At 39.6% G+C, this 23624-nt stretch overlaps 1 protein-coding gene across 3 annotated transcripts in view; it reads left to right on the forward strand.

Annotated features, from left to right (window-relative positions):
* arhgap22b (Rho GTPase activating protein 22b) overlaps nt 1-23624 on the forward strand; it is a 61026-nt gene that overhangs the window by 15774 nt on the left and 21628 nt on the right. For all 3 annotated transcript variants that reach the window (XM_072914076.1, XM_072914075.1, XM_061967397.1), the window contains exons 2-3: nt 777-976; nt 10133-10220. In XM_072914076.1, the coding sequence (XP_072770177.1) occupies nt 777-976; nt 10133-10220 (288 nt within the window). The remainder of the gene's footprint in view (nt 1-776; nt 977-10132; nt 10221-23624) is intronic.

Genomic DNA, 23624 nt, shown 5'->3' on the forward strand with positions numbered 1-23624 from the left:
TGCCAAAATTGAAAACCTTCCTGGTAAAATCGCGACTGTTATTGAGTAAAATTCCAACTTTTATCATAATATTGCACAAATGTTCATTTTTTCGTGTAAAATGTTGACTTGCGTTGAGTAAAATTACGACTTTTATTACATTACTGCCAGAATTCTAAGTTTTTCTTGTGAAATTGTGACCTTGTTTCTTGTGAAATTCCAACTCAAATTTTCACAACAAGCTTTTTTATATTTGCATGTATATATTATTAATGTTGTAAATGCACATCTTTATATATCTAGAAAGGCTGGTCCTAAAGAGTTAGGCATTTTTCTGAGGTCTCAAAAAGGTAACAAATACAAGATTGTGTGTGTGTGTGTGTGTGTGTGTGTGTGTGTGTGTGTGTGTGTGTGTGTGTGTGTGTGTGTGTGTGTGTGTGTGCGTGCGTGTGTGTGTGTGTGTGTGTGTGTGTGTGTGTGTGTGTTGCTCCCCATCACTGTCTCTATATTATCTTATTTGTGCCTGCTGCCTCTGTATCTCATCTTGAGGTGTTGCAGCCTGGGGCAAAAGGTTGTGTGTGTTCACAAGTGAAGGGCAGCATACACAATGAAAGATAACACTACAGAGTGAAAAAATGAAAGGAGGAAAAAACCATGGCATGTGTCCAAGACTGATAATTAAACAGCCCCTGTAGCCTAATAATTTCAGGCAACTCTATCATGGACTGGTCTGTTTGCACATAAATTGAGAATACAAGTGTGTGTGTGTGTGTGTGTGTGTGTGTGTGTGTGTGCAGCCAGGTCCAAAAGCATGGTGATGGGCGAGGTGACACGGGGCTCCTGCCAGCCGGCTTCGCCCAGCCTCCAGGAGGGGGCGCTGAAGGCTGGCTGGCTGAAGAAGCAGCGCAGCATCATGAAGAACTGGCAGCTGAGGTGGTTCGTGCTGCGGGCAGATCAACTATTTTTCTACAAAGATGAGGAGGAAACCAAACCACAGGTAAAACAATAATACAAATCAAGTTGTTACTCTTTTTTTAATAGGAAAAAAAACAGTTGGATAAAATTATTTGGGATAAGATTTAAGACCAATTATATACACATATACAGTAGTTTAAATCAATAAACGGCGGAGGGATATTTCCTTGCACTCACGAAGGGAATGCCTCACGCTCTAAAGATCGCCTTGCCGTTTATCGAGTGCCTATACTTAAATTTTTTTCCCGTATTATAAATGATTGTGTTTCTTTTTTTTTTTGCCCAGCAAAACCTCCAGACTGTTGGAGAAAGTCCACTCATAAATAGTTGGCAACCTTCGACTAAAATGTAAGTGGGTGTAGGGTTGCTAATCGTTCCTTGAAAAAAACGGAATTGTCCCGTATTTCGAAGCAAAAGTACGCGTTTTGTATTAAGCTGTCAGGGGATGCATTCTTTCCCATTTTTTATTACCATAAAAATGTAAAATAGTCCAATAGCAATAGATTCTTTCAAACACCAATAACGTCACTCGTCTGCTTCAGGCTAAGCCAGGGGTCGACAACCCAAAATGTTGAAAAAGCCATATTGGACCAAAAATACAAAATAAAAATCTGTCTGAAGCCACAAAAAAATGTTTATATAAGTGTTATAATGAAGGCAACACATGATGTATGTGTCTATGTTAGCTATATTAGCCTACTATCAAAATGGCTATGTGTCGCAGGCTGATGCAAATCTTCGTTGACAGAAATGTTGAAATGTAATATTTATTCTACACATTTTTACAACATTGGAAAACATTACTAAAACGAAGGCTTTTCAGAGGGTGTGATAACTCCTGGAAATGACTGGCTTAAAATGGCCAAAGGTAAAGATGTGTGTGTTTAAGTTGAAGGAAACGGAAACTACAAATTAGATGAGCTCAAATATACCTAAAATACGAGGCATAATGATGCGTTATCTACATACAGCTAGATCAGTGGTTCTTAACCTTGTTGGAAGTACCGAACCCCACCAGTTTCATATGCGCATTCACCAAACCCTTCTTTAGTGAAAAATAAAATGTTTTTTTTTTCAAATTCAAGACAAAGTTATATGTTTTTGGTAACACTTTAGTATGGGGCACATATTCTAAGTAACAAAGACTTCATTTAGAGTTATTTGGTGAGGGCTAGGGTTAGAGGGTTAGGGTTATAATAAAGCCTTGCCGAATAAGGCATTAATAAGTACTTAATAATGACTAGTTAAGAGCCAATATGTTACTAATTTGCATGTTAATAAGCAACTAATTAATGGTGAATATGTTCCCCTTACTAAAGTTACCATGTTTTTTTACTGGTGCACAAAATGAACCGTGCATGAACATCACCTTGTTCAAACAACAAAACCAACACAGTGCATAAACTCACAACAAATTACACACCTGCAAATCAGTCTGACTTCGGCTGTTGCCGTATCCGTAATACGCCGATAGGGAGAAGTTTTTATTTACACGATGAGTCGGGTGTGTCTTGACCTCCGCCGAACCCCTGAGCCCGACTCACCGAACCCCTAGGGTTCGATCGAACCCAGGTTAAGAACCACTGAGCTAGGGCATAAATAGCATGTTAGCATCGATTTGCTTGCAGCCATGCAGTGACCAAATATGTCTGATTAGCACTCCACACAAGTCAATAACATCAACAAAGCTCGCCTTTGTGGATTCACGCACAGCATAAAACGTTTGATGGACAAATAGAGACAAAGAAAGAGCGGCATAAAACACATCTTTCTGTGGCAGCATTAAAGAAAGTTGCACATGTAACCAAACTACGGTGCGTTCAAGGACTTCCGAAATCAGGACAAAATAACGCGTGCCAAATACTCTCATTAGTAAAGCATGTTTAATGTGAACAGTGGGATTTCTAACAATTAGGAAGGTTTGTGTTATGTTTGTCCTCCTACAGAAACCATATTAAAAAATATAAATATATTTTTTCCTCATCGTTTTCCATTTTCATACATTTTTGATTAAGCTCCAGAGAGCCACTAGGACGGAGCTAAAGAGCCGTTTGTTGCTCGAAAGCCGCGCGTTGCCGACCCCCGGGCTAAGCAAATGGATGCCGCATGACTGATCGCCCACCTGTCAAACTCGTTGCTGTTCGACTTTTTCGGCATTTGTTCGTTCTGCCTCAACTGCTGTCACTTCCGTGGTGTCCTTTGTATCCTTTGTGGCTAAAAGTTGTATTGCGGTTTGATATTATTTTGTTGTGACGTTTGTATTTGTTGCTGCTTTTGCAATCGTGCTGTGGCTGAAAATTGTTGTGTTGTAATTTAAAGGGACAAGCGGTAGAAAATGGATGGATGGATGGAATACCTATCATGGAAATCCTAAATAAATCAATACTGCTGAATATAAGTTGCGAATAGGGTTTTGGGTAGGATTAGGGTTGGAAATAATCAGATGAAAAAGCAATACATTCAACAACCGGAATAATAACCAATGGTGTGTTGCATTAACTTTTGTTCTCGTCACCCTTGTGAGTACAACTTAGAGTGCGTGTGACTTAGAGTATATGTCTGCGGACGCGGCTTGGCCCGTTTTGACTGATGGCGATGTCTTGAATAACGTTCAACATCCTTATCATTAAAAGTGTTAAACTTCATATAAAGTCTGCCATTCTTGAATCCAATGTTTTCCTTCTTTTTGTTATCGATAAAATCGATAGAAAATGGATGGATGGATGGATATCGGTTAATTGTTACACTCTTCCTGTATTTAGATCGATCTACAATTTTCTTTGTGTATTTTTTTTTAGTTCGATTTTTCTTTTGTGATTGTCATAAGTGATCAAATTGAAATTACCGCCATAATATGGGTTACTGCGTAGTAATTTATGGCTCATCAAACTCTTTAGTGCCAACAGCAAATTGCTCCATTCAATATTTGCAGGGGAAATACCTGATTCTGTTTCCTTCCTTTTTTGTGACATCTTTTGTGTCGGTGCGATGACTCATTTTTAACGTCTTTAATAACCACTCAGAAGTAATGGAGTGGGTGTGCCACTGGCCTGACCCTTGGTCATATTAGAAGGCATGGCAGATTAGCTGAATAGATTTACATTGCTCTAACAAGAGGGGATGATGTAATCCAACAAAAAAGACAGCTGGAGCATCTTCATCAAGCACCCCCCCCCCCCCCCCACCCACCCCCCACACACACACACACACCATTTTAAACACAATAATCTTCACTGAGCCTTCCTGCCTGAAATCTTGACACTTTTATTGATTTCAGTCTCATTCTGGATGACTGCTTTTCATTTAATGTCGACCATCTGACATCACTGTCTTTTCACACGCGCACACACACACACACACACACACACACACACACACACACACACACATCCGCATGGAATGACGTCTTCCACACTTTGCAGTCCCTATTCTGCAGGGACTGAGATTACTGAGACGTGGACAGACTGCCTTTAATCAAAGCTTGCCAATACTCACCCGAGCTGTATTGATTTGCAACCTCTGATGCATTCAGGTCTTACGCACACACACACACACACACACACACACATACACACACAGGCACACGCGACTAAATGGGCATATGCACATATACTCAGGGAAATGAACACTTACACGTATACACACAACCTCCCCCTCTTATGACAGGATGTGCGAGAAAGTGTCATCCTGACGTTCAATTTTCTCTCTCATCTTCCAATCGATGCGATATTTGAAACTGGGAGCGGTGCTTGGGGGAGGAGGCGGCGGCTTATTGCAGCAACAGATAAGTCCACTTGGCAATGATATTAAAGACTACTTTTTATAAACTGAGAAAATGGAGACTTGAAGGTTGATCCACTCCTGTGGTTTATTTTCATTTTTGCCCAAACTCAATGTATTACACCTAAAAGTTGTCTCATTATAACAAAATACCATCTTTGTATGAACCTACTCCAACCACTCCTCCAGTGTTCTGCTATCCAAAAGCAGTGTGTAATGTAGGACTTCACGATTTTGAGAAAAAAAAGGATTTGCGATTTTTCTGCTAAAAATTGTGATAGTGATTCAATTTGCGTTTTTAGATTTCATTGAAAAACTGCTAGAATGATGAGTGTAGGAAGTCATGTTACTTTTAGAATGTCCATCAACATATTCTTGTCTAAAGCTGCCACACACTAGAACGATATGCAACTAGAAAACTGCTATCTGTGCCCTGGACCTCTAGCCAAGGGTCGCCGGAAGCCGTCGCACTTATTTTTTAGGTGTAACTCATACTTGCCAACCCTCCCGGATTTTCCGGGAGACTCCCGAAATTCAGCGCCTCTCCCGAAAACCTCCCGGGACAAATTTTCTCTCGAAAATCTCCCGAAATTCAGGCGGAGCTGGAAGCCACGCCCCCTCCAGCTCCATGCGGACCTGAGTCCGCTTTCCCACAATATAAACAACGTGCCTGCCCAATCATTATAACTGTAGAATGATCGAGGGCGAGTTCTTGGTTTCTTATGTAGGTTTATTGTTAGGCAGTTTCATTAACGTCCTCCCAGTGCGGCAACAACACACAAAAACAGCAGTCACGTTTTCGTCTACCGTAAAACAGTTCGTCTGCCGTAAACAGCAATGTTGTGAGACTCTTAAACAGGACAATACTGCCATCTAGTGCATTTGATGAAAGCACTTTTGTGCGTGCCACACGGCAATGCATCATCAGAGAGGGTGTTCAGCATGGTTAGAAAAATAGTGACAGACAATAGAACAAGGATGGACAATTCAACCCTTAACTCAACAATGAGTAGATGAGTGTTATGTGTGTGTATATATGTAAATAAATGAACACTGAAATTCAAGTATTTATTTTATATATATAAATATATATATATACATATATATATATATATATATATATATATATATATATATATATATATATTTATAGCTAGAATTCACTGAAAGTCAAGTATTTCTTATATATATATATATATATATATATATATATATATATATATATATATATATATATATATATATATATATATATATACATCCATCCATCCATCCATTTTCTACCGCTTATTCCCTTCGGGGTCGCGGGGGGATACATATATATATATATATATATATATATATATATATATATATATATATATATATATATATATATATATATATATATGTATATATATATATATATATATATATATATATATATATATATATATACAGTGTATATATATATATATATGTATATATATATATATATATACTGTATACTGTATATATATATATATATATATATATATATATATATATATATATATATATATATATACTGTATACTGTATATATATATATATATATATATATATATATATATATATATATATATAAAATACTTGACTTGGTGAATTCTAGCTGTAAATATACTCCTCCCCTCTTAACCACGCCCCAACCACGCCCCCAACCACGCCCCCCACCTCCTGAAATTGGAGGTCTCAAGGTTGGCAAGTATGGTGTAACTGTACAAAATGAGTTACAGAGCTAGCCTAAAATGTTAGCATGCGCACATTAAAATGCTAACACTTAGCAAATGTGCTAACGATGGCATTCTAACAGATAGCATGTCTCACACATCAATTAACACAGCTGTATGGTGTATGGCTTCGGAAATAGAGAAAAAATGTAAAAGTAGATGAAAATGTTTGCATGTTTAAGTAAGCTCGCTAGCATGCTATCATTTGCTAAAAGTTAACAAGTGTCACATACCAAGTAATATGACTCTGGGGTAAACAGTAGCAAAACTAGCTCAAAAAGTTAGCATGCTAATATTAACGTGCTAGCAAGCTAACGTGACCATAATAATAGTTAGCATGTGTCACATACCAAGTTATATGACTCTAAGGCAGTGGTTCTTAACCTTGTTGGAGGTACCAAACCCCACCAGTTTCATATGTGCATTCACCGAACCCTTCTTTAGTGAAAAATAAAATTGTGTTTTTTTCAAATACAAGACAAACTTATGTTTTTGCTAAAATTTTAGTATGAAGAACATATTTTAAGTAACAAAGACTTAATTCAGAGTTTTTTTTGGCACTAGGGGAACATATTCTAAGTAACAAAGACTTAATTTAGAGTTATTTGGTTAGGGTTAGAGGGTTAGGGCCAGGGTTAGAGGGTTAATTATTCGGCCATGCCGAATAAGGCATTAATAAGTACTTAATAATGACTAGTTAAGAGCCAATATGTTACTAATTTGCATGTTAATAAGCAACTAATTAATGGTGAATATGTTCCCCATACTAAAGTGTTACCATGTTTTATTACTGGTGCACAAAATGAACCGTGCATGAACATCACCTTGTTCAAAGAACAAAACCAACACAGTGCATAAACTCACAACAAATTACACACCTGCAAATCAGTCTGACTTCTGCTGTTGTCGTATCCGTAATACGCCGATAGGGAGAAGTTTTTATTTACACGATGAGTCGGGTGTGTCTTGACCTCCGCCGAACCCCTGAGCCCGACTCACCGAACCCCTAGGGTTCCATCGAACCCAGGTTGAGAACCACTGCTCTAAGGTGTATGGCTGGGTAATTACAGAAAAAAAGAGTACAAAGGCTTTCAGGATTTTTGTGTGACATGAACACATTTTTGTCATCAGCAAAAAATTACTTTGTGAAGAATAATTGATGAGTTCACAAAGTCATGTATATATAATATAATATAAGGCTTGACAATTCTAATTCAATGTAAAGATGCAGGAGAGATTTTTCTTTTTTCAGTAATTAAAACCTCGATGTCGATTGGATGTGGATTAATTGTGCAGCCCTAGTATAATGTCTGTGTGTAGCAATAGGCTGGCTACTTTAGCACACTGTGAAAATGATGCTGGTGACAGAAAAAAGTGGGAATTCGTCTTGGGGCCCCAGATTGGTTTTCACGAATGATGATGGACATTTATGGGGAAAACTTGATTAAGATGGGTGTGTCGACATCAGTTTATGGCGAGTGCATCTGGTGTCATGGCAACTAAACTCTGTATGGGGGTTTATTAGACAAGCCATGTTATATATACAACTCTAGCCAAGGCAGATTTCAGGCAAATCTGGACACGTGTAAAGGTAATTGGCGAGTTAGTTACCAAATACGCTACTTTCATAACATTATACTTTTGATACATTAACTAATAACCATCTGACTGCATGATTTGTGTCCTCAGATTACATGTTGCCCTTTGTTAATCATTCATCCCCCGCTGCCTGTGTTGCTCTGAGCACATGGCACCCTCGGGAGCCCCCCCACGCCCTCCGATCCCCTGATTCCCTGTGCTCCAGCTCCCGCCTCTTCCATTTGTTGCCACGGCAACTAATGTTGTTGGCGGCCCAGCCCACAGGCTGAGGCGATTTGGCAGACTCGGGTGCCTGTTTGATGGAGGATGCCAGTCAGCAGATTAACATGGCCGACCCACAGGCGCTGGCATCTTTTCACAGCTCACTTGGTCTTAGTTTTTGGAGCTAAATGAGTATTGATCTGGATAATGTTTTCTTTATTTTCTTTTTTTTTTATCCTGTCCAGCTACTCGGGCAAATCTTATAGTTGATGTAGATGCCCATGTCGGCTGTACAAATTTACCTTACACAAGAGAAGTGTGGGATACTTCTCTTGTTGCCTTATTTGTATTTGACTTTATTAAATGTATTTATATTATTATTTGGTGCAGCCGGGCTGGAGCAGGGGGGGATAGAAAGAGAAAAAAAGGAAGACAGAGGGGGAATTGTGGGGACAAGAGGGAGATAAGACAGAGAAAACAACAACAGCAAACACAACAATAACAATAACAACAACAACAACAACAATAGAACAACATCAGCAAATAGGATATGTACAAATATGATGGTAAAAGTGATAGCAAAGAAGCAGTTAGTGAAATAAATAATAATACAGAAATGACAATGATCATTATTACACTACAAATGGAGCAATACAAATACCAATAGAAATAGCACTATTGATAATGAATAATAACTAGAGATGTCCGATAACATTGGACTGCCAATATTATCGACCGATAAATGCTTTAAAAATGTAATACCGGAAATTATCGGTATCGGTTTCAAAAAGTAAAATGTATGACTTTTTAAAACGCCGCTGTATGGAGTGGTACACGGATGTAAGGAGAAGTACAGAGCGCCAATAAACCTTAAAGGCACTGCCTTTGCATGCCGGCCCAATCACATAATATCTACGGCTATTAACACACACAAGTGAATGCAAGGCACACTTGGTCAACAGCCATACAGGTCATACTGAGGGTGGCCGTATAAACAACTTTAACACTGTTACAAATATGCGCCACACTGTGAAGCCACACCAAACAAGAATGACAAGCACATTTCGGGAGAACATCCGCACCGTAACACAACATAAACACAACAGAACAAATACCCAGAACCCCTTGCAGCACTAACTCTTACGGGACGCTACAATATACCCCCCCCCCCAACCCCCACCTCAACCCCGCCCACCTCAACCTCCTCATGCTCTCTCAGGGAGAGCATGTCCCAAATTCCAAGCTGCTGTTTTCAGGCATGTTAAAAAAAAAATAATGCACTTTGTGACTTCAATAATAAATATGGCAGTGCCATGTTGGCATTTTTTTTCCATAACTTGGGTTGATTTATTTTGGAAAACCTTGTTACATTGTTTAATGCATCCAGCGGGGCATCAAAACACAATTAGGCATAATAATGTGTTAATTCTACGATTGTATATATCGGTATCGGTTGATATCGGAATCGGTAATTAAAAGTTGGACAATATCGGAATATCGGCAAAAAGGCCATTATCAGACATCTCTAATAATAACAATAATTACCTCTATTATCAACAATACAACTGTTCAAATGCAACAATACATATATGTAATGATAACATGAAATACAAAAGAAAGCGGATAAATGGAGAGGAAGAGAAGCCAACTATATTAACCTTGTAGATTGTTATAGTAATAATAGATTAAGCTTTGTCCGTGGATAATGTTTTCTAATAATGTGTGTGGGTCCTTGATGTGCACAAACTACAAGCAATATAACATATAGTAAGATCAAAACACTTCTCCTATAAGTGAAGAAAAACAGATCACGAGTTGATTTTGTTGAAGTGGGCTCCTTCTGTTTTTCAGGGCTGTATACCACTGCAGGGATGCCAGGTGAATGAACTTACGGCAAACCCAGATGAACCAGGAAGACACCTCTTTGAGATTGTTCCAGGTAAGTTGACCTGAGCTTCTGCTTTTCTGGATGTGAAACAGCAGGGGGCATTGTTACCCAGAGTTCAGGTAGTGTGTCATGGCGATCTCCACCAGCGGCAACACATTCTACCCATCCACCATGCAAACACTAATGATTTTAAAACTTCTTGTTTGATTTAGCAATTACATTTTGACTCCAGATCAGTGCATTATTGTGAATCAGTGTGTGAGGAGTCAAACCATGTAACTTCTCCCGGCTCTCCGTGCCACCCTGTCGTCCTGGGAGTGTTTGCTCGTTTGTTGTGTTTAGAGAGGCCAACCAACTTGTGTTGGTTTGTGGGTTTTGTTTATGGCTCGTCAACATTGCGAAAGGCTGCGAACTCCAATGATCATCTCTCTGCCAGCGCAGAAGGGTGATCGGGAAAGGAATGATGCAAGTGCTCAAATCCAGAATATAACTTTGTTATATTGTCCTGTTGATCCAAGAACAGTTGCCCCAGACAACCAGGACACGTTGAATTTGGCAGTCAAATAAGCCCACTATTTTATTAAATTATAGAGTTATAAATTATTGACAAAACTAATTACATTAGTACCTCAACATACGAGCTTAATTGGTTCTGTGATGGAGCTCAAACACTTGTATCTCAATTCAATATCTCCCATCCATCCATCCATCCATCTTCTTCCGCTTATCCGAGGTCGGGTCGCGGGGGCAGCAGCCTAAGCAGGGAAGCCCAGACTTCCCTCTCCCCAGCCACTTCGTCCAGCTCCTCCCGGGGGATCCCGAGGCGTTCCCAGGCCAGCCGGGAGACATAGTCTTCCCAACGTGTCCTGGGTCTTCCTCGTGGCCTCCTACCGGTCGGACATGCCCTAAACACCTCCTTAGGGAGGCGCTCGGGTGGTATCCTGACCAGATGCCCGAACCACCTCATCTGGCTCCTCTCGATGTGGAGGAGCAGCGGCTTTACTTTGAGCTCCCTCCGGATGACAGAGCTTCTCACCCTATCTCTAAGGGAGAGCCCCGCCACCCGGCGGAGGAAACTCATTTCGGCCGCTTGTACCCGTGATCTTGTCCTTTCGGTCATAACCCAAAGCTCATGACCATAGGTGAGGATGGGAACGTAGATCGACCGGTAAATTGAGAGCTTTGCCTTCCGGCTCAGCTCCTTCTTCACCACAACGGATCGATACAGCGTCCACATTACTGAAGATGCCGCACCGATCCGCCTGTCGATCTCACGATCCACTCTTCCCTCACTCGTGAACAAGACTCCGAGGTACTTGAACTCCTCCACTTGGGGAAAGATCTCCTCCCCAACCCGGAGATGGCACTCCACCCTTTTCCGGGCGAGAACCATGGACTCGGACTTGGAGGTGCTGATTCTCATCCCAGTCGCTTCACACTTTGAAATGAAATGACATCAATGCTTGTACAAACCCCGTTTCCATATGAGTTGGGAAATTGTGTTAGATGTAAATATAAACGGAATACAATGATTTGCAAATAATTTTCAACACATATTCAGTTGAATATGCTACAAAGACAACATATTTGATGTTCAAACTGATAAACTTTTTTTTTTTTTGCAAATAATCATTAACTTTAGAACGTGACAAAGAAGTTGGGAAAGGTGGCAATTAATACTGATAAAGTTGAGGAATGCTCATCAAACACTTATTTGGAACATCCCACAGGTGAACAGGCAAATTGGGAACAGGTGGGTGCCATGATTGGGTATAAAATTAGATTCCATGAAATGCTCAGTCATTCACAAACGAGGATGGGGCGAGGGTCACCACTTTGTCAACAATCCGTGAGCAAATTGTTGAACAGTTTAAGAAAAACCTTTCTCAACCAGCTATTGCAAGGAATTTAGGGATTTCACCATCTACGCTTCGTAATATCATCAAAGGGTTCAGAGAATCTGGAGAAATCACTGCACGTAAGCAGCTAAGCCCGTGACCTTTGATCCCTCAGGCTGTACTGCATCAACAAGCGACATCAGTGTGTAAAGGATATCACCACATGGGCTCAGGAACACTTCAGAAACCCACTGTCAGTAACTACAGTTGGTGGTTACATCTGTAAGTGCAAGTTAAAACTCTCCTATGCAAGGCGAAAACCGTTTATCAACAACACCCACAAACGCTGTCGGCTTCGCTGGGCCTGAGCTCATCTAAGATGGACTGATACAAAGTGGAAAAGTGTTCTGTGGTCTGACGAGTCCACATTTCAAATAGTTTTTTGAAACTGTGGACGTCGTGTCCTCCGGACCAAAGAGGAAAAGAACCATTCGGATTGTTATAGGCGCAAAGTTGAAAAGCCAGCATGTGTGATGGTATGGGGGTGTATTAGTGCCCAAGACATGGGTAAATTACACATATGTGAAGGCGCCATTAATGCTGAAAGGTACATACAGGTTTTGGAGCAACATATGTTGCCATCCAAGCAACGTTACCATGGACGCCCCTGCTTATTTCAGCGAGACAATGCCAAGCCACGTGTTACATCAATGTGGCTTCATAGTAAATGAGTGCGGGTACTAGACTGGCCTGCCTGTAGTCCAGACCTGTCTCCCATTGAAAATGTGTGGTGCATTATGAAGTCTAAAATACCACAACGGAGACCCCCGGACTGTTGAACAACTTAAGCTGTACATCAAGCAAGAATGGGAAAGAATTCCACCTCAGAAGCTTAAAAAAAGTGTCTCCTCAGTTCCCAAACGTATACTGGGTGTTGTTAAAAGGAAAGGCCATGTAACACAGTGGTGAACATGCCCTTTCCCAACTACTTTGGCATGTGTTGCAGCCATGAAATACTAAGTTAATTATTATTTGCAAAAAAAAAAAAAAAGTTTATGAGTTTGAACATCAGATATGTTGTCTTTGTAGTGCATTCAATTGAATATGGGTTGAAAAGGATTTGCAAATCATTGTATTCCGTTTATATTTACATCCAACACAATTTCCCAACTCATATGGAAACGGGGTTTGTACAACAGTACAATTTTAACATGCAACATGCCTTTGTAAAAAAGAAAAAATAACAACGCATTGAGCCTAACGTTTTTGGATTAATAAGTCATTTGTGACAAAAAAAAAGTTATAAAATAGGTTTTGTTTCAGTACCACACCGCCAGCTGTGACCAATTTAAAATGTTTCCAAAAATGTTATGCCAGGGTCATAGTTTCCGTATTTCAAGCGTTGGACAATGAAATAACTTTTAACGGCCTCATTTAAAACAGATGTAACTTTGTCAAGGTTTAGATATTACATCATTTTAAGTTGCAAATCATATACCAAATACTGCACATCAACTGGAATGATGGCAAAACATCAGATATACTGGTCTTTGATTTGCGATTTGACAACGATATGAATGAGTTGTGACTCACAAGTGTGTGTGTTGCAGTTGTGTGTTTGTTTGTACATGCATCATTAATACAGTGGGTGTGTGGTGGTGAAACTCTAGGTGTCATTTTTCAACACCTCACAATTGGTATTCATGTAAAATAGTCTTGTGAACCCGAAGCAAAGATAGCACAGCCTTTGCTGACCCACAATGATGACCTAATTATTAGTTGTTGAAACAGTATATATTTGGGTTAGCCTAGACTCGGGGTTCTCAAACTTTTTTCTCCAAGTACCACCTCAGAAAAATTAGCAACATCAAAATACAGTAGCGTAGTAGGCCTAAGTATTCATTAAAAACAAGGCAGATGTTTTAATTAACAAATATATTTAATATGTTTTGCCACTGTAACTTTATACACACAGTTTGAACAGTAACACTTGGTTTGAATATAGGAAAATAGAACACTGCTTTAATTAATCAATTGATTCTTTGGAATCTTACTAGATTAAGCCCGTTTACCACCTACTACAGTTTGAGAATCACTGCCTTAAATAATCACATTTTACAAAAAAAAAACATATGGCAACACCAGATAGCTTAAAGCTGTACATTACTGGTACAAAGATTGTTTCAAAATTTGCTGATTTTAGAGGAAGCATTGACAATTAGGGATGCAACGATTACAGATATTGACTGTACGATTATAGTCTGGGTAATAATCACGGTTTCGCAATTCATCACGATTATTATGCATTGATTAATTTAATAACAAAAAAATTATAAAATCACATTCCAGATGTTGATGTTGTTTATTATTGGTGGAAATAATAGCAATCAAATAACATTATAATATCAGCACAAACTAATACATGTAACAAAAAATAATAATGAATAAAATATTAATGTGTGACTAAGATTGATTGTGTTAATCTCCAAGAGAAATTGTTAATCATGTAAGTATAAAGTCAGGTGTTATTGATTTTTTAGAATATATTTTATGCCGTGTTAATACCAGAAATGCGTACAATTAAAGGCCTACTGAAATGCGATTTTCTTATTTAAACGGGGATAGCAGGTCCATTCTATGTGTCATACTTGATCATTTCGCGATATTGCCATATTTTTGCTGAAAGGATTTAGTAGAGAACATCGACGATAAAGTTCGCAACTTTTGGTCGCTGATAAAAAAGCGTTGCCTGTACCGGAAGTAGCAGACGAGTAGTGTGACGTCACAGGTTGTGGCGCTCCTCACATCCGCACATTGTTTACAATCATGGCCACCAGCAGCGAGAGCGATTCGGACCGAGAAAGCGACGATTTCCCCATTAATTTGAGCGAGGATGAAAGATTTGTGGATGAGGAAAGTGAGAGTGAAGGACTAGAGGGCAGTGGGAGCGATTCAGATAGGGAAGATGCTGTGAGAGGCGGGTGGGACCTGATATTCAGCTGGGAATGACTAAAACAGTAAATAAACACAAGACATATATATATACTCTATTAGCCACAACACAACCAGGCTTATATTTAATATGCCACAAATTAATCCCGCATAACAAACACCTCCCCCCTCCCGTCCATATAACCCGCCAATACAACTCAAACACCTGCACAACACACTCAATCCCACAGCCCAAAGTGTACCGTTCACCTCCCCAAAGTTCATACAGCACATATATTTCCCCAAAGTCCCCAAAGTTAAGACTTTTTGAGACTTTTATTAGTAGGTTGCACAGTGAAGTACATATTCCGTATAATTGACCACTAAATGGTAACACCCGAATAAGTTTTTCAACTTGTTTAAGTCGGGGTCCACTTAAATTGATTCATGATACAGATATATACAGTACTATCATATATACTATCATCATAATACAGTCATCACACAAGATAATCATCAGGGTGTATACATTGAATTATTTACGTGACATGCACATAGCGGCACGCTCATACGGGCAAGCGATCAAATGTTTGGAAGCGTACTCACGGTACCGTGTCTGCGTATCCAACTCAAAGTCCTGGTAAGAGTCTCTGTTGTCCCAGTTCTCCACAGGCCAATGGTAAAGATTGACTGTCATCTTTCGGGAATGTAAACAATGAAACACCGGCCGTGTTTGTGTTGCTAAAGTCGGCCGCAATACACCGCTTCCCTCCTACAGCTTTCTTCTTTGCTGTCTCCATTGTTCATTGAACAAATTGCAAAAGATTCACCAACACAGATGTCCAGAATACTGTGGAATTTTGCGATGAAACAGACGACTTAATAGCTGGCCACCATGCTGTCTCAAAATGTACTCCACAATCCGCGACGTGCCATTTTTGTTCAGCCCTTCTCAGTTTTTATAAGTTACCGCCAATGTTGAAATGATCAATTTTCATAGGTACGGAAGTAGTAGCAGGTAGCATCTTTTTTTTCACTATGCACTTCTGCCATGACCCGCCCCCGCCGAATTTGTATTTGTTGACGTGTGTGTGTGACGATTGCTGATATACGTCTAGTCCAGGGGTCGGCAACCCAAAATGTTGAAAGAGCCATATTGGACCAAAAATACAAAAACAAATCTGTCTGGAGCCGCAAAAAATTAAAAGCCTTATTACATACAGATAGTGTGTCATGAGATATAAATTGAATTAAGAGGACTTAAAGGAAACTAAATGACCTCAAATATAGTTACAAATGAGGCATAATGATGCAATATGTACATATAGCTAGCCTAAATAGCATGTTAGCATCAATTAGCTTGCAGTCATGCAGTGACCAAATATGTCTGATTAGCACTCCACACAAGTCAACAACATCAACAAAACTCACCTTAAAAGTTTGGTGGACAAAATGAGACAGAAAAAGAAGTGGCATAAAACACGTCCTAGAAAGTCGGAGAAAGTTATACATGTAAACAAACTACGGTGAGTTCAAGGACCGCCATAATTAGTAGGACAAAACGGCGCTTGCCAAATACTCGAATCAGTGAAGCATGTTTAATATAAACAGTGTGCTTTATAACAATTAGGGAGGTTTGTGTCAAAAAAAATATATTTTCCCCCTCATCTTTTTCCATTTTTCATACATTTTTGAAAAAGCTCCAGAGAGCCACTAGGGTGGCGCTAAAGAGCCGCATGCGGCTCTAGAGCCGCGGGTTGCCGACCCCTGGTCTAGTCTCTTACATGAATGAGATAAATAATATTATTTGATATTTTAATAATTTCACACATAAATCGCTCCAGAGTATAAATCGCGCCAAACTCTGAACAAAACTGCGACTTATAATCCGAAAAATACGGTAATCATGTAAACACAACTTTTGAATGTCATAAGACTGCGTGTAGAGGTTTGTGTACGCTTTATTTTTTTGCCTTGTAATATACAGTACATACCTGCTTCATTATCTTTTATCTCATTCGTATTATGTTCGAGAGTCCGAATTAAGACAGCATTCTCAATTTCCTTAGCTACCTCCTTTAATAAATCGCAGTTTCTTTTTTTCAACCAAACTGTATATACAGTATGTTCAAATGAATGAAAAACAACCAATCAATCAAACCATCGATGCACTTTAAAATGTTCTGTTATTTTTCCTCTGTGAAGCAAATAAACAGTCTACTCTTCATGACCATTGTTGCCTACGTTATTTTTGAACGGTATCTTGTATCCTGCGCGTTAAGACTGACGCAGATCTGGTTTCCAATCGCATAATCCAGGTGTGTTAGTCCGACTTTTCGAAAACCGAACACAATCGGATTAAGGTGTTTGTTTCCATGGGTTGTAGGATGCTTATTTAGAGCCGAACTATTTGAGAAATCGGACCAATTTAGTGCATGGACACATACTGACATGAAAAAATCCGATAAAGATCGGAATTGACCTGCAGTGTGAACAAGACCATAGACACTCACTTTAGGTCATTGGAAGAATGCCGTTTGCATGATATCTTCATCAAACACTTCCAAATAGTGAGTACCGGTAGTAGAAGAAACCGACATTGCAGACAGTATCTCACATAGCTTGATTGACATTGTCTGTTTTCTTTAGTGTGCATACAAGTTTGTTTGGCAAAGATTGGAGGACAAGCCATGGCACAGTTAGGGCACACACACAGACGGAAGGAGAGAGAGAGGGAGAGTCTTGTCACACTCCTCCTCAGGGATTTACTTCTCCCCAGGGGGGCTGAGGGAAGGAACCTGCTGCCCACACTGCTCAATGAGAGAGGCAGGAAGAAACAGGGCAATGAAAGAACAGCATACATGGGTGTAGAAGTGGGACTCGTTTGACGGGATCCTGTTGGCGTTGGCACCGAGCATGCCTCCCTGGCAGCTTCGGTGCTACCTGGGTACTGATCTGCTTCCAAGTGGAGACGGCGCTCCATGTTGCAAGGTTTAAGGCAGAGCCAGTACCAACTGCAGCCTGAACCGCTCACTTAGACATGGGGCCGGTCTGCTGTAAACCGGACAGACTGAAGAAGCAACATCTCCAAGGTAACAAGAAACAGATGCTGGAAGCTTTTAACTCGAGAAGTAAGCGCCAAGTCAGGCTTCGGGGTGACAGACTTTCAGTTTATGTAAACTAACACACAGCTTTGTCACTTTGTATAGAGGCGCTAGCTCCTGTTCTTGGCTGCCTGATCGAGATTGCATGGTTTCCACAATGTCTCGTACTGCATACCGTGCAGTAACTGGTTACTGGGTTTTTCTGATAGTCTCTTATTGACGAGCAAAGTGCTGCGATGTTGAAGAAAAGTCAACGCAGCCAGGTGCATTTAAAGGGAGACACGTTTGAGTTCTTCCCGCAGGGCATTCTAAGACAGAGTGTATATACAACATGGTCGAGGGTCTTTGTCCTCTGTCACAGTGTTTTTCAACCTTTTTTGAGGCAAGGCACATTTTTCTCATTTAAAAAATCCGGAGGCACACCACCAGTAGAAAACGTTAAAAAAATGAAACTCCACCAGGTCGTCGTGCCTTAGTTTGAGTTTGTTAGTGTTTTCCTGTGTGTAGTGCTTTAGTTCTTGTCTTGCGCTGTTATTTTGGTGGCTCTTCCTGTTTTGTTGATGTTTTCCTGTAGCAGTTTCATGTCTTCCTTTGAGCGCTATTCCACGCACCTGGTTTGTGTTAGCAAGCAAGGCTATTTACATTGTTGCTATCCTTATTTGTGTGGACATTGTTGATTGTCATGTCAAGAACGGACGTACTTTGTGGACGCAGTAAGTTTTTGCTGTCGTCCAGCGTTCTGTTTCTGTTTACTTTGTAGCCAGTTCAGTTTTACTTTCGTTTTGCATAGCCATTGCCTTTCCCTTACGTACATTTTTGGTTTAAGCATTACATACCTTTTTACCTGCACACTGCCTCCCGATGTAGTCTGCATATTGGGATCACAACAAACCATCCTCGTCTCACCCAACACTTTACGACTTTTACAAAGCAATTAACTACCCGCTGTCACCTACTGACATGGAGTATTACGTGGTTTACACAGCACAGACACTAAGCAATGGCACATTATTTGCAGATTATAATTATTGATTTGCAAAAAATATTTTTTGGACCAATTAGGTGAAGTTGCATAATTTTCCACGGCACACCGGACAATATCTACACTAGTGTGCCGCGGCACAGTGGTTGAAAAACTCTGCTCTGTCACACAGCAGAAATATTGTCAAGAATGTGTTGTGTCTACAACAGTGTTTTTCAACCTTTTTGGAGCCAAAGCACATTTTTCTTCATTGTAAAAATGCGGAGGCACACCACCAGCAGAAAACATTACAAATGTAAACTCAGTAGTTGATATTGACAGTAAAAAGTCATTGTTGAAATTGTTGGAGATGAATTCAAACCATAACCAACCATGCATCACTATAGCTCTTGTCTCAAAGTAAGTGTCACGGCCTGTCACATCACGTGTGTAGTGTCTTGCGCTCCTAATTTGGTAAGTTTTCCTGTTTTGTTGGTATTTTCCTGTAGCAGTTTCATGTCTTCCTTTGAGCGCTATAACCCGCACCTGCTTTGTTTTAGCAATCAAGACTATTTCAGTTTTGCAAACGATATCCTTTGTGTGGAAATTGCTGATTGTCATGTCATGTACGGATGTACTTTGTGGACGCTGTCTGCGCCACGCGCTGTAAGTCTTTGCGGTCGTCCAGCATTCTGTTTTTGTTTACTTCGTAGCCAGTTCAGTTTTAGTTTCGTTTTCTATAGCCATCCCTAAGCTTCAATGCCTTTTTTAGGGACACTCACCTTTTGTTTATTTTTGGTTTAAGCATGAGATACGACGTTTACAAAGCAATTAGCTACCAGATTCCACCTACTGATATTGAGGAGAATAACATGGTTACTCTGCCGAGCGCTAGACAGTACCGGCACTCAACAACGGCACATTATATGCGAATTATAATTACTGGTTTGCAAAAAATATTTTTAACCCAAATAGGTGAAACTACATAATCTCCCACGGCACAGCGGTTGAAAAACACTGGTCTACAACATGCTATGCTTAATGTAAATGAGGTTAGGGTGTTCATATATCAAGAGATTAGTTGTCACTATGGTAATGGTGTTCGTTTATTTTGTCCACGCATACAATTACAATATGATTCATCACATTTCCAGTTGACCATTACAGCATGTCCGTAAAAGAGTAGGAAGAAGCAGACTTTATTTAACACTACCCATTTTTGTTTCATAGGAGTTTGTAACATTTGCTTGTACCCAATCTCCAACACAACAGTGAATAAATAAATAAATGAGTAAGTACATAAATTAATAGATAAATGAGTAAATAAATGAATATGAATTACATAAACAATGAATACAATTCTCATAAATAAATAGTTATGTTTTGATTCACATAATGGAGGAATACGATTCTCATTTTCAAAGGGGTTCAAAATATGTATCATGATTTTTCTTCCTCCTTCTTTGTAAACCCTTTGAGTTTGAACAGTGTCTTAAATTGGATCACATTAGTGCATTGTTTTATTTGCTTAATCCATTCCATGATTTCATTCCACATACTGATATGCTAAAGGTCTGAGCGTAATTTGATTTTTCTCCAAGGTTATATTTCTCCTCTTTAGTTGAGAAGAATTGTTGTACATTCTTGGGTAGCAGGTTGTAGTTTGCTTTGTACATCATTTTAGCTATGTTCACACTTTCAATACCATTGCCGTCTATTTGTATTTGTGTTTGACTTTCTCTTCTACTGTTAGCATTTTTTGAATTTTTACTGACATTCAAAAATAGTCCGTTTTTATCAACCCATCACTTTGATTTGTTAATTTCTTCAGTTATTATTTGTGTTAGTTTCTGTGTGTTCTCTCCTCAACAGAACAATCGTTTCATCTGCAAAAAGTATCAACTTTAAAGGCCTGCTGAAACCCACTACTACCGACCACGCAGTCTGATAGTTTATATATCAATGATGAAACCTTAATATTGCAACACATGCCAATACGGCCAGGTTAACTTATAAAGTGCAATTTTAAATTTCTCGGGAAACTTCCGGTTGAAAACGTCTAGGTATGATGACGTATGCGCGTGACGTCAGTAGTTGAATCAGACATTTTGGAATAGGTCGGTCGCCAGCTTAAATAGTCTTTTTTCATCGCTAAATTCCACAGTATTCTGGACATCTGTGTTGGTGAATCTTTTGCAATTTGTTTAATGAACAATGGAGACTGCAAAGAAGAAAGCTGTAGGTGCGATCGGTGTATTAGCGTCTGGCTACAGCAACACAACCAGGAGGACTTTGACTTGGATAGCGGACACGCTATCCGACGCTAGCCGCCGACCGCATCGATGATCGGGTGAAGTCCTTCGTCGCTCCGTCGATCGCTGGAACGCAGGTGAGCACTGGTGTTGATGAACAGATGAGAGCTGGCGTAGGTGGAGAGCTAATGTTATTAGCATAGCTCTATCGAGGTCCCGTAGCTAAGTTAGCTTCAATGGCGTCGTTAGCAACAGCATTGCTAGGCTTCGTCAGGCGGTACAGCATTAACCGTGTGGTTACAGGTCCAGAGTTTGGTAGTATTGTTGATATTCTGTCTATCCTTCCAGTCAGGGGCTTATTTCTTTTGTTTCTATCTGCAGTTAAGCCCGATGCTATCACGTTAGCTCCGTAGCTAAAGTGCTTCACCGATGTATTGTCGTGGAGATGAAAGTCACTGTGAATGTCCATTTCGCGTTCTCGACTCTCATTTTCAAGAGGATATAATATCCGAGGTGGTTTAAAATACAAATCCGTGATCCACAATAGAAAAAGGAGAGAGTGGAATCCAATGAGCCCTTGTACCTAAGTTACGGTCAGAGCGAAAAACTGCACTCTAGTCCTTCACTCTCACGTTCCTCATCCACAAATCTTTCATCCTGGCTCAAATTAATGGGGTAATCGTCGCTTTCTCGGTCCGAATCGCCCTCGCTGCTGGTGTAAACAATGGGGAAATGTGAGGAGACTTTCAACTTGTGACGTCACGCTACTTCCGGTACAGGCAAGGCTTTTTTTTTTATCAGCGACCAAAAGTTGCGAACTTTATCGTCGATGTTCTCTACTAAATCCTTCCAGCAAAAATATGGCAATATCGCGAAATGATTAAGTATGACACATAGAATGGATCTGCTATCCCCGTTTAAATAAAAACATTTCATTTCAGTAGGCCTTTAAGTCCTTTTTAACTTTGCAAATGTTGTTTATATAAAATTTTTACAATTTTGGTCCCAGTATTGATCCCTGGGGTACACAGCAACATACCGCATATTTGGCGCTGTCGACATGTGTTCACCTAGCTTCACGTACTTCTTTCGTAACTTCTAATCCAGGCCTCTGATGCCACACTGTTCTAGTTTGTTAATTAAGATATTTTGATTAATTATGTCAAATGCTTTTGTTAGATCCATAAACACTGCAGCTGCACACTGCTTACCATTTATTGCTTTGGTAATCTCTCCCATTATTTCCATTAAAGCCGTCGATATTGAGATGTTGGTTCTGTATCCGGTTTGGCTATCTGCGAGTGTTCCACTATTATTTATAAATGTGTCCAATTTGTTGTTGAGCAATTTTTTTAATACATTTAAAACTGTAGAAGTAAGGAAACAACATGTCTATAATTTGTAAACTGGTGTTTGTCTGTAGTCTTTTAATTCGGTACAACTTTTGCTATTTTTTTTACCAAGAATTTTGTTGTTTCATGCATTGTAGAAACTTTGTGTTAATTGATTCGACTCCAATGATGTAAACCACTGTTTGGTTTGGTAGATGAATACATGGTTAGAAATGACAAAAACAAACAGACATTGCTATACCTTGTTGATGTGCCTTAAATAGGGTTTGGCATCAATGGGAACCTGGTCTTACATTTCGATTCTCCTAGAATCGTCCAAATTTTCAAACATTGATTCCTATTTTCGATGCTCACTCTGCAGACAAGAAGAATTAATAAGCTACCGCAATCGCAGCGCACAGTTAACTGTACCTCCATACACTGTGTAGAGTCCCTCCTCTAAGTCAATAATCCTTCACTGCGGAAAATAAACGGAAGTTCTTCCATCCATCCATCCTTTTCTTATGTTCTATTATTACTGGAAGACTGAAGGACGAGGCCAAATATGTTAGACACAAGCTTATGACTAAAGCTAGTAGGTAAACTACATTGAAACAACACAAGCAATAAGTGCTTAGTAAAATTTACAAAGTGTAGCTGGGAGAGCGTCACGGCAGTAAGTAAGCAGTTATTAACAGGAAATGAATAAGTAGATTAATAACAGTAAGAAAGGGAATAATACAATAACTGTTGTGCTGCTCCGTTGCTGTTTAGAGACGACTCTCAGGCACACATGTAAGAGGAAGGCAGAATGATCCGTAAATAGACAGTGTTGATACCAAGGGTAGTATCATAATATGAGTGATACTAGAGTGAATAGATCGTATTTTTATTTTCTTCTTTTCGATTTAATGTTAAGATTTTTTGACCTTGCCTCTTAAAAGAAATAAATCGAGAATCGTTAAGACCGGAACTGGAATCGTCAAATTAGTCTTAGCTCTGAGAGTTGTAGTAATATTAGACCATCCACAATATTGT

Source organism: Nerophis lumbriciformis, linkage group LG11 (assembly GCF_033978685.3).
Source record: "Nerophis lumbriciformis linkage group LG11, RoL_Nlum_v2.1, whole genome shotgun sequence".
NCBI classification, from domain to species: domain Eukaryota; kingdom Metazoa; phylum Chordata; class Actinopteri; order Syngnathiformes; family Syngnathidae; genus Nerophis; species Nerophis lumbriciformis.